This window comes from Carettochelys insculpta, chromosome 14 (genome assembly GCF_033958435.1).
Source record: "Carettochelys insculpta isolate YL-2023 chromosome 14, ASM3395843v1, whole genome shotgun sequence".
In the NCBI taxonomy this organism is placed as follows: Eukaryota; Metazoa; Chordata; order Testudines; family Carettochelyidae; genus Carettochelys; species Carettochelys insculpta.
Window position 1 is genome coordinate 2,273,853 of NC_134150.1, and position 12,361 is coordinate 2,286,213.

At 51.8% G+C, this 12,361-nt stretch overlaps 1 protein-coding gene across 1 annotated transcript in view; it reads left to right on the forward strand.

Moving 5' to 3' along the window:
* The window catches only part of FA2H (fatty acid 2-hydroxylase), a 44,040-nt gene that overhangs the window by 13,018 nt on the left and 18,661 nt on the right, over positions 1–12,361 (forward strand). Inside the window, exon 2 of the mRNA XM_075008590.1 lies at positions 9,473–9,565. Within this exon, the coding sequence (XP_074864691.1) occupies positions 9,473–9,565 (93 nt within the window). The remainder of the gene's footprint in view (positions 1–9,472; positions 9,566–12,361) is intronic.

The window sequence follows — 12,361 nt, forward strand, 5'->3', positions numbered from 1 at the left end:
AAGTTGGAGCGAAAAGCCAGCTGGCGCCCAGCTAAGCCTGCAGAGGAGATTCATTCCCACTCTAAGTGCCACTCCCTGGGACAGCGACCCACCCCTAGCATGGGTGTGGTTTACACCAACCCCCTGCACTGCAGGGCTCTGTGGGCCTGTGTTGGTGGAGAGGCTTCTCAGGCTGCCCCCGCCCCCAGCAAAATCTTGAGCTCCCATTGGATGATTTCTGAGCTCCCTCCTAGATCCCAAGCTGCCTTCTGCACCCGACCTCCCTCCCAGACCTTGCAGCCCTTCCATTAATATCCCGGACCACTTCCCAAACTCTTGGCATTGTCCTGCTCCCTCTTTAAAAAATTATTGCCTGCCCCGCTTCTCGTGGGCTGCGGATCTGTGTGACGCCCATTTGTGGCAATAGTGAGAGAGGCAGTTTCCCAAGTTCAGCCCCGTAGCTGTGCCGCAGTGGGAGACGCTGCCTCCCTGGCAGCCTAACTAGCCCATTGGGCAGTGGAACGGTCAGCCACCCAGCTATCCGTGGGGGTGCGCATCTACTCAGATTACGACCGCCAGAGGCGATTTAGTTTGGGAGCCGGAGCAGCCCAGTGTAATGTGATACCAAGGGAATACACGGCCACCTGAGGGGGGAAATGTGTGTGTCCTATGGGTACCCAGCCTGTAAAAATCAGACCCTGCCTGCGATTTGCATGGTATTGCATTCTGGACGCAGATGGCTTCACCACGCACGCTGCTTTGTACCTGAACTGCTCCATTGCTTGAAGCCAAAGCTTTATTTTAAGGCTAGAGGAATTGTTGGGCAAAAGTCAGCATGGTTTCTGCAGAGGGAAGTCGTGTCTGTCTAATCTATTAGAATTCTTTGAAGGGGTTAATAAACATGCGGACAAGGGGCACCCAGTGGACATAATATACCTAGATTTCCAGAAAGCCTTTGACACGGTCCCACACCAAAGGCTTTTATGTAAATTAGGTGGTCATGGGATAGGAGGAAAGGTCCTTTCATGGATCGGGAATTGGTTAAAAGACAGAAAACAAAGGGTTGGAATAAATGGTAAATTTTCACAATGGAGGGGGGTAACTAGTGGTGTTCCCCAGGGCTCAGTCCTGGGACCGATCCTGTTCAACTTGTTCATCAATGATCTAGAAAATGAGGTAAGCAGTGAGGTGGCAAAGTTTGCAGATGACACCAAGTTGTTCAGGACAGTCAAAAGCAAAAGGGATTGTGGAGAACTACAAAAAGATCTCAGCAAACTGAGTGATTGGGCAGCAAAATGGCAAATGAAATTTAATGTGGGTAAGTGTAAGGTAATGCATGTTGGAAAAAATAACCCAAATTACACGTACTACATGATGGGGTCAAATTTAGCTACGACAGATCAGGAAAGGGATCTTGGAGTTATAGTGGATAGTTCTCTGAAGACATCCACGCAGTGTGCAGCGGCAGTTAGTAAGGCAAATAGGATGTTAGGAATTATTAAAAAAGGGATCGATAATAAGACAAAAGATATCATACTTCCCCTATATAAAACTATGGTACGCCCACATCTCGAGTACTGCGTGCAGATGTGGTCTCCTCACCTCAAAAAAGATATATTGGCATTAGAAAAGGTTCAGAAAAGGGCGACTAAGATGATTAGGGGCTTGGAAAGGGTCCCATATGGGGAGAGGCTAGAGAGACTGGGACTTTTCAGTTTGGAAAAAAGGCGATTGAGGGGCGATATGATAGAGGTATATAAAATCATGAATGGTGTGGAGAAAGTGAATATAGAAAAATTATTTACCTTTTCCCATAATACAAGAACTAGGGGACACCAAATGAAATTGATGGGTAGTAGGTTCAAAACTAATAAAAGGAAATTTTTCTTCACACAGCGCACAGTCAACCTGTGGAACTCCTTGCCCGAGGAGGCTGTGAAGGCCAGGACTCTATTAGGGTTTAAAAAAGAGCTTGATAAATTTTTGCAGGTCAGGTCCATAAATGGCTATTAGCCAGGGATAAAGTATGGTGCCCTAGCCTTCATAACAAGGGCAGGAGATGGATGGCAGGAGATAAATCACTTGTCTTCTGTTCTCCTTCTCTGGGGCACCTGGCATTGGCCACCGTCGGCAGATGGGATGCTGGGCTTGATGGACCTTTGGTCTGACCCAGTATGGCCATTCTTATGTTCTTATGAACCTTCCGATTTTTGTTCAGCTGGGCTGGGAGCTCCCCTCTCTGGGGCTGGCAGGTTTGTACAATTTTTGGTGGTGTCTAGAATGATTCTAAGTCGCTTCCCCCGTGCCCCCCATTCAACCTTGTACCTTGGAAATTCCTGCTGTGCTGCTGGCACAGCCGCACCTGGATGTGAAGGTCTGCCCCGGGACGAGGCGGTGGAGGTGACGTACTAGTTTTTCCCCCATCCTAGGATGTGGCTTGGAATCCTATGCTGGCCCTCCAGTAGGAAATTGCCTGGAGTCACTGCTCAGAACCGAAGCCCTTGCCCCATACAGCTGTACACGTCGTGCCTGGTGCCTGTCCTTTCCTGCCTCTCTTTTGGGCCACTCGTGTAAAGTCAGCAGTGTGTTGGGAACCCCCTCGGCATGAGACTGTCTCACCCCTGCCCCCGGCCTGTCCCAGCAGTGACTTGCAACAACATAGCCACTTACCATCCTCTGGGCTTGTTGTCCAGCCTGGATCCCTGGTGACCCGTTAGCACACGGCTGAAGTGAAACAAATTGGGCTCTCGCTCCTGCCTGCGGCTGACATGTGGCCTTCGCCAGGCTGGGCACCGAGATTGGCCTGTGCCACCCCCAAGAGGGACCCTCCCTGTACGCCTGACTCTGGGGCAGCCAGGAGCCGCCTGTGCTGCTCAGGGCTCACAGGAATATCTCGCCCCCTGGGCTGCCAACTAGAGCTCTTCCACCCCCAAACAATCAGCGTGTTTTGTGGGGTTTTAAATACGCGAGGCCTAGTGCCCTGGCTGCTGGTGTAGCTTTTCCTAGCACCGAGCAGGAGTGCTGCGTTCAGGAACCGCCGCAGAGAAGCGTGGGAAGGGATGGCCAGATGGGCGAGTCCAGAGCATTCCAGCGCACGGTCGCTTCATCGGGGAGGATCAGTCTCTCTTGCCACTCCCGCTGTCAGACCCGCTAGAAGGGTGTTAGGAGATGGGTAGAAGCGCTGTATCACAGTCCCTCTGTAATGCACTCCCAGCTCTGGGCCCCCAACTCCCCTCCAGCGCCCTGTAAACACCAGCGGTTTCTAAACCTGCTTTCGCACCTCTCCTCCCCGACTCCATGGCCCTGCTGCGGCAGCCGGCACAGGCCACGCTGAGGTGGGCGTTTAGGGAGGCTGGGTTAGAAAAATGGCTTTTCCCGGTCCTGTCTGCGCACCGAACGTAGGTCTTTGGTGACTGAGGGCTGGGTCCCCACGAGTCCCTCGTACTGCCTTCCTCCTGTCCACATCCTCCTTAGCTCTGCTTCCAGCCACGTTTTCTTTTCCCGGTGACTTCTAGGTTGTCTGAAACTTGCCCGTGCTTCAGTTGAGCACCAGGGAAACTCCTGACAGAGCTGGGCCTGGATGAGCTCGCTGTCTTCGGCCCAGCGGGCTGGGGTGGTCTGGGAGCCACAGGAATCCAGGGAGGGGCTGGTGCTTGCACTGTTACTGACAGCAGCTGCGCGTGTCTGGCTGAGAGCCGCTGCTCTCCAGAAGTCACGCTCTTGGCAAACCAAATCGCCCTTGCCAGGCAGCGTTGTCGGTCAAGTGAAATGCACTTGCCAGCGGGGGACAGCACCTTCTAGTTAATGGGTAACTCGCCGTGAAATACCTGGAGGAAGGGCACGCTTAGCCTGTCGCTCTTTGGCGAGAGCCAGCCCTCTGCTCTGCCTCCCTTGTGCCCGCGGGTTAGATGTGACAATGGCTCAGATGCCTCCGTTGCTGTGATTGGAGGCAGGTCTCCTGGCTTTGGAATTCAATTGGAGGCCAGAACTAGAGAGCCCAGACCCCCTGTAGCACTCAGTACCTAGGTGCTGTCATTGCATGGTACCTGGTGGGGCCCTGGTGCCAGGCTAGTGGCTGGATATCCTGCCCGTCCTGACGGCACTTGGCAACTAGGCTGCTACATCCATCTCTGCCGAAGGGCTTATCCTCATCTCCTCTGTCCAATTGCTGCCTCTGGACTGGCCTAGTAAAAGAGCAGAGTTGAGAGATGAGAGGTTATGTAAACCAATCTCAGCACGTCCAAGCAGGTTCTTCCAGTCCCAAAGGACCGGCCACGTTCCCGGGTCAACGTGTGCCTCAGACCTCGCCCAAAAGAGCGCGCTGGGCCCGTGCTTTAGAGTTTAAAATCTAAAGGGTTATTAATGAGCATCTAGACTAGGGCAAGAGGGAAGCTGGGGAAGCGATGGACTTACATCCGTCAGTCACACAGCTCTGGGTGCAGGTTGCAGCAGAGGAGGAGCCGGCTGCTCTCTTCCAAGTCCCTGCAGCACATCCTCGGTCAGGACAGGTCAGCGATCCTTCCGGGCCCAGCTCCTAGCGGAGATGCTCCGGAAGCGATGAGCTGGACTGAAGATAAAGACGGAGGAACCTGAGGGTCCTCTTATCCCCTTGCCCATGCGGTGAGAATTGCTTCGTCCTTCCACACAGGCAGGAACAATGGATTATTACTACCGTAACGCACCTTCCCATTGCAAGCACAGTTGCTTTGGCTGTTGGAGTTCTGCAGACACTGGGATGACCAGGTTCCAGAGAAAGCTGCCCCGTTGTCATTGACTTACGGAAGGCTAGAACCAGAACGAACCGAAACCTCTGTTGCTGCTCTTTAAGCCCTCTGCTTCTTGTCCTGTCCTGAGGGGTTAAGGAGAACAACTTTTTTCTTCCTCCTCCAAGCTGATGAGGTGGTAGGTTCCCAGCCTGTCCAGCAGGCACTTTCTCTGCCACGCTCCTCCCCTCCAGCATGCACATGGGTGTCACGCCACCCTTCCCCTCTGCCCTCTCTTCCTGAGCAGGCAGGTGACGGGACCAGTGCCCTGCTAGCAGGGAACCCAGAGCAAGCACCTTGGTGACACGGGCGAGGGGGCAGCACTGCCCTGCCTCAGGAAGAGCAGGTCCTCGACCATAGGCTGGGTAACGTGCAATGTTTGACGAGCATCTCTCTTGAAACAGTGGTGGTGGAGCTATTTCAGACCGGTGCCTGCCTGCCTCCCAGCCTGGGGGAAGCTGGAGCTTACAGAGTGCCATGAATTGCCTGATTAGTGTTGAGGCAGGGGAGGAGCGGGGATGGAGCACCGATCAGGTGATGGGGCAGAGTAGGAAATGGTGAGGTTCTAGAGCCCCAGTATGTGGGGGGAAGTGGGCAGAACGGGGCTGCTGCGGCCCTGTGAAATGGCAGGTCATTCCCTCTTCTTGGTTGCCCATGGCTGGTGTAAGTTGTCTGTCTGTCTCTGTCTGTTATACCACTGTCCTATAACTGAGCCAGCAGGGTCCCCCGGCATGGTGGGTCGCAATGGTGGGGAAGCTTTAGGAAGAAGGACGGAGAATGCTGGAAGAATCAGCTGCTTTAGTTTTAATCAGCCGCACGCCTCTCTCTGCTGTCTCCCTTGTGGAGAGCTTTGTAATGGGTCTGTTCCGGAACATAGCTAAGGTAATGCTAAGTTAATCATGCCTCTGCTAGATCTGGACATTCTCTTTTGGTCAAAATGATGTATCAAAAGTATTAAGTACACAAATGGAAGAAAGGGGAACTTGACAGTAAGGAATATAAAATAGAAGCTGAGAATCGTAGAACACTGATAAGGGAAGCAAAGGGACTCGAAGAGAAATCTACAGCCTGCAGAGTTAAGGGCAATGAGGTGGAGGTTTTTAAAGTATCGTGAGAACAAAAATAAAGGTATTTTTACATTACTAGATGGGAATGGTAGAAGTATCAATAAAATAGAAATGTTCAATAAATCTTTCTGTCCTCTATTTGGGAAATAAACAGATGGTGTCATCACATATGTTAATATTCTTTCCATTTGACTAGTTTCTTAGGAGGATGTTGTACAGCAGCTACTAAAACTAGATCCTGCTAAATCAGCAGGCCCAGAACTTGCATCCAAGAGCTTGAAAAGAGCTAGCCGAGGAGCTCACTAGACCATTAAGGTCAATCCTTTTTTCAGTGACTCTTGGAACACTTAGAATTTCCAAAAGAGTGGAAAAAAGCTATTGTGCCAATGTTTTAAAAGAATACGAAGGCTAATGCGCTGCTGATCATCTTGTTATGCATCAAGACAAGGAGGTCGTTTGGGTGCAGTTGCCAGACTTTACTGCTGCATGGCACAGAAGTTGTAATGGGACAACCTCCATCAAGTCACCAGCTCTGCTTCTCTGTGTAAGCGCGTCTGTTATGCAGCAGGGTTGGGCGCTATTGAAAAGGATGCATAAGGAAGGATCAAACTGAGAAGGCAGGGAGTGAAATGCAACTGACAATGAAAGGATCCAGAGACATGACTATAGAGTAATCTCTTGACCACTGAACACAAGGTCATGCAGTCAGCCAGGTCTCTTGCATGTGGCAAGGTTGCACAGGAATTAAGTTGCTCAAAAGACAGCATTTCTGGTCTGCCAGGGCAGCTCTAGAGGTGTCTAGGCCACAGGTACCAGAGCTGCAAGGCAGCTGCCCATTCTTGTGTTAGGAGAATTCCTACAGCAGGCAGGGGTGCCTTAAGCAGACCAGGATCTTCAAGTTCATTATAACGACCTTTTACGTTTTTCCTAAAGTGTTCAGTGAGTCTGGGAAAGTTAATTACACTTGACTAGTCTACCCTGCGCAAATCAACACGGTGGAAAGCGAGCCTTGGATAACCTCTTGCCTTGCAATCGGCGTGCATTCCTCTCAGCAATATTGACTCTTTGGTTCCAGGTACTGCTGTGTCCTTACTTTGTCAGAATGGCGCTAGGCGGAGATCTGATCCCTGTACCTCCTCTGCTGCAGTAGGGCTGCTGTAGGAGGATAACTGAAAAGTCACAAATGTCCCCTCTGGCGCTATCTGTAGCCTGGCGCGTAAATGACAATGTGCGCAGGAGGACAACTTGTCCTGCCCATCCCTGGTTTTGTGGAGGAAGCTCCTGCTCCTAAAGGAAGCTCTGTCCAGCTGGCTTTGTTTGGTTTGGAACTGTCTTGTCTTGTTTCCCAGATGGGGCTCAACCCATGAGCTGTAGGGTGAGGGCTCGGCTGCTGGCCGTCATCTACATTATTTAACTCCACCTCCAGGCCAGCGTATGTGAAGAGGACTCGTCCTTTGGGGATCTCAGGATAGGTTTGCGGACTGCTTGGAGGAAGAATTCACAGGCTAAAACTCTTCCTCTTTGTTTACAGCTCTCTCTCAATGGGTGTGCAGGAATAATGTAAGAACTCTGACTTCTGCTGTGGGCATCATATACGTATAAACCTTTGCAACATATAACATTAGGAGGAGTTCTGCCTTGCTACTGCCATAAAGCTGAATGCTGTGGCTCGGCAGAAGATGAGGTTGGATGACCCTTGTGGTCCCTTCTAGCCCTGTGGTTCCAGGAGTCAGAGTCTTTTGACAGGCAGAGCTGCTTAGTTGCTAGCCATACGACCCTCTCCAAGTCAGTGGCTTGGCTGTAGACAATATTCCCGCTAATCTTTTTCCACCCGTGCGCGGCCATGGCACATAGTAGGTGTCTGAGGCTGTGCTGAAAGTCTCTGGGTTTGCATGCTGGTGACTTGGCCGGCCTTGCAGTTTGCGGGGAGCCGGGATGTCCAGCTGCTTTTCGTTGGCTCTGCTGACCCAGCTTGCTGTTACCCGTAGCAGCCTCCCAACCGTCTGTTCTGCTCTTGTGCTGCCTGGTGACGGCTGGGAACGTCCGAAAGCAAATGTGTAGAAGTTCCGGCCTGCAGGTGGGCAGGGTGGGGCGGGGCGAGGGGGCACGCAGCTAATTGACGGGGGTCCTCCAGGTAGCCATCTTGGTCATGTGGTGCCTACCTTGCCCAGCTGAGAGTGAACCAATGGCCTAGTTAGTGCAGGTCTGGCACCCCAGGACCTCCGTGGTCCCAAATGAGGAATTTTGCTGGACTAGGGGAGGCTAATACACCCCAGTTCCTGTCCACCTCCTGGTTCTCTGGTCTGGTTCCCTGTTGAGAGGCTCCTGGGGGAAGCTAGTGCTCCAGATTCTGACAGCGGGTTGTCTTCCTGTCCCAGCTCTCCAGGCCAGGCTCATCCCTGGTCCTGTTGGACCAGAGAGTGCCAGTTTTATGAGTATCAGAGGGTAGCTGAGCTAGTCTGTATCTTCAAAACCAACATGAAGCCCTGTAGCACCTTATAGACTAGCAGGTATTTTGGAGTGTCAAAGACCTGGACCTGATGAAGCAGGTCTTTGCCCATGAACACTTATGCTCCAAAATATGGTAGTCTATAAGGTGCCACAGGATTTCATGTTGGTTTTAGGAGGTGAAGCCTGTAGAAATTAAAGCCGGCTGGGAACTCTTGAGATGAGATGTGGTTTCAGCCTGAAATACTGGTTGATTGCAACCAAACGTTTTGTATTGGGGCAGGGGGTCTGTTTCAACCAACTTCCCATGTCCAAAGCGCCAGTGGCAGGGGCGAGAGTTCCAAAGTTATCGATCCATTCTGTTTGCTAGCGGGAAAATGCAATTCGGTTCAGAACTGCTCTTGATGTTGAGACTCATGGCGGGTAAAGACCAAAGTCCCAAACTGGAACACGGTAACTTTTGATTTCTGATCCAAAGGCCATTTGGATTTTTGAAGTGTGCAAATGGAGGGCTTTGACTCTCCTGCTCAATTTCGAGCTGCCAAACTTCTTCTTTAAAATCTGATTTTTGCAGGATAATTGTTTGTTTCCCAGCCTGAGTGAGTAAAAATGTTTTTCCTCTGGATAATACAATTGCACGTATCAAGGTATACTTTAATTCTCTGATTAATGGTATGGCTGGGACGCCACAGGCTGCGAAGCCTTAGGGTTTAAGATCTGTGTATCCCACATATTTAATGTGGCTAAGGTTTTCCCCCCCGCCCCCCACCAAAAGTGATAGTACTGATCTTGCTTGTCCAATCTTTGAGAAGCCTTAGTGGGTCTTGCCTTCAGAAAACACAAGGCACCCGCTCTTTGCAGACAGAGACACCTCTTTAAAGCTTCTCTAGTCAGACACTCCGACTACGGAGGTAAGTAAAATCTCAGGCCACGTGAGTGCAGTTGCTGGATAAAACAGTGAGAATTGGGTGATTTCTGTATGTAACTTACGAGATTTGGGAGGGTTTGCATTTGTCATGTACCAAACACCAAGATTTGACAGCATAAAACTAGTGTTTCCCTGTTGCATCGGAAATCTGCTGTGGGGGCTTACTAGAAATCCTCATTAGCCACTTAATGTGTCATTGTTAGCAAGAAACTATGGCTGAGTTCTTGGGATCCCTTGTGGTGGTAATTTTTCTTTTCTTTTTTTTTTTTTCCCCTTCTGCTCTCCAGAGCCTTCTTGAGAGAGAGAAACCAGCAAACTCCACAGATCTGACAGCAAACCATAGGATTGATCCTAGGTGTAAAACAGTCGATCCTGACAAGGTAAGGAGCTGAGCTGGTTGTACAGCATTTGCAGAAGCACGTCAGTTTTTCAAACCAAATTTTGTACTTTAATCAAATGATCTCAAGACACTTAAGAAAAAAGAAATGGAGATACACATGTCATAGAGCTGGAAGGGACCTTGGGAGGTCATCACGTCCTGTCCCCTGCCCTCTTGGCAGGACCAAGCACCATCTCTTTTTTTTTTTTTTTTTTTTTTTTTTTAATCTATTAGTGCTAGATCCCTAAATGGCCCCATCAAGGGCTGAGCTCACAACCTTGGGTTTAGCAGGCCAATGCTCAAACCACTGAGCTATCCTTCCTCTGTGTCAGAAAATGGCAATCTCCTGCCTCGCCGGTAAGGCGGGAACGTGGTCCATTCGGGACCGGGAGCAGTGATGCTCCAAATAAACACAAGGTAGGATGAGAAGGGAGTTTTGCACAGGTTACGTAGATCCTGCAGGAAGGAGGCTGGATGGGAGTCACAGCGTGCACCTTGCAGGGTACAACACGGTGCCTTTGCTGGTCTGACCTGACGCGAATGTAGTTCTCGTGCTTATCCAGAGTGTGAAGGACTAACTTCCTTTTCCTCCAGACCAGCCCTGGGCTCCCAGTGTGCTGCTCTGCCGTCTCTCGGAGGGAGGAGGGCTTGTGTTTTCCCAAGCTTATTCAAACCATGGCCTCCCTGTCAAGCACAGCAACAAGGGTCAGAGAATACTAGTGGTCACTGAGTCCAGCCCCTGCACTCCCACCAGGACCAGGCGCCATCGATTCTAGCTCATCCCCGACAGGCCTGCATCTAACCTGCTCTTAAATATCTCCGGTGATGGGGACTCCACTGGCTGCCCAGGCAATTTATTCCAGTGTTTAACCACCCTGAGGGGATGTTTTTCTTCATGTCCAACCTAAACCTCCCTTGCTACAATTTAAGCCCGTTGCTGCTTGTCCTGTCCTCAGAGGCCAAGGAGAACAATTTTTTTTTTTTCTCTCTCCCTGTAACAACCTTTGAGGTACTCGAAAGCGGCGGTGGTCTCTGTCTTCTCTTTTCCAAACTAAGCCAGCCCAGTTCTTTCAGGCTGCCCTCACCGCTCGTGTTCTCCAGACCTCGCGTCGTTCTTGTTGCTCTTCTCTGGGCCTTCTCCAACTTCTCCGCACCTTTCCTGAAACACGGGGCTCAGAACTGGACACAAGGTTCCAACTGAGGCCTGATCAGCCTGGAGACGAGCAGGAGAATCGCCACTCCTGTTAATACATCCCAGAATGACGTTTCCTTTCCGCAACAGTGTCGCCCTTACTCGTCCTCGGCTTGTGGTCCTCTCTGACCCCCAGCTCCATTTCCACAGCAACCCTTCTCAGGGAGTCCCCTCCTGTTCTGCGTGAGACGTGGATTGTTCCTTCCTAAGTGCAGCACTTTGACTTACACCCTGTTTACCTCAGACTTTCTCGCGTTTGTCCAGGTGGTTTTAAATTCTAATCTTATCCTCCAAAGCACTTGGGAAATGCTGCCTAACAGGCTACACCCCTGTGACGTCTCCCTTTTTATGACCTCCAGCTTTTACCCGTAAGCGCAGGAAGTTTCTCCGTCTCACCAGGCTCCAGCGTCCCCCGAGGTGATAAGGTGCAGTCACTGGACAAGGCGTGAACCCAAGACCGAGCCGCTTACCTCGAGCAAGCCCATTGCACAGCTCTTCCCTCGGGAAGGTTTCTCGTGAATGTCCCTCCCGCACGTCCACGCGTCCCCCGAGAGTCTGTGCCTCACCACCCCAATACCGCCCCCTCCCCAGGAGGCTGTGGCCTGCCCCCTCAGTGTTGCTCCCCGGCAGCAGAAGCAGGCTGCAGCGACTGCCAAGTGTCTTGCTCCGCGGAAGAGAGGCCTAGCTGAAGTGAGCGTACGTGACCAAGTCGGCTTGTCTGCCCCGCCCCGCCCGCAGCCAGGGCGGCACCTGCTTTGTCATGCAGGTGTGGCAAAATAACGTGGCAAGAATAAACAGCAGGGGAGGTGGCTTCTCCGTCCCTCGCCTGGCATCTCGCTGTGGGTGGTTCCTGTAGGCCAGCCCGAAGCAGGCCGTGTCACTTCTACGGGGGCGCCCAGCCCCAACCCTCTGGCTCCTTTTGATCCACAGCTTCTGCGAGCCCTCCCCGGAGAAGACACGTTGTGTAGAGCAGCTCTGACTCACCGAACTGCCCCTGCTCCCTAACTCGGGGGCTCTAACCACACTGGACTGCTGCTCCCCTTCCAGGAGTCTGGCCGGACTTGCGTGCACCCCCAAGTTCCCCCTCCCTGAACAGTTGCAGGCTGACAAAAGTCCAGCCTAAAAATGCCACAGCCCCATAGCCCGCTGTTCCTGACACAGGCTGTATTGCAACGGCTCCCGGGAGGCAGCTGCCAGCGTGGGTTTTGCCCCCTGAAGCTAGTGCCCCGCTAAATCTCTCCAGTTTTTAAGCTGCTGCAGGCCTCCTTATAACCACACAGTGAAAAGGGGAAGTCTGGTGGGTGCATTTCAGTGGATGGTGTACAGGGTGCTGCAGACAAGTCATTGTCACTAGGACTGATGTTACTGGGGCTTTTCCGTAGCCTGTTGTGAATCCAGGCCAACGTCTGGTGGATTTGATGTACCGCCCGAAACATCTCGACTCTCACAGGGGGTGCGTTCCGCTGGCTGAGAACGCCTGCCCTCGGTCTGGGCCTAGAACGGGTCCCACTTTTCGTCCCTGCAGTTAGCAGTGCCCCCCGCATCTCCAAATGTCCTCCAAACCAAGAGAAATTTTGGTTCTGTTTACCTGTGGGGGCAGGGGGA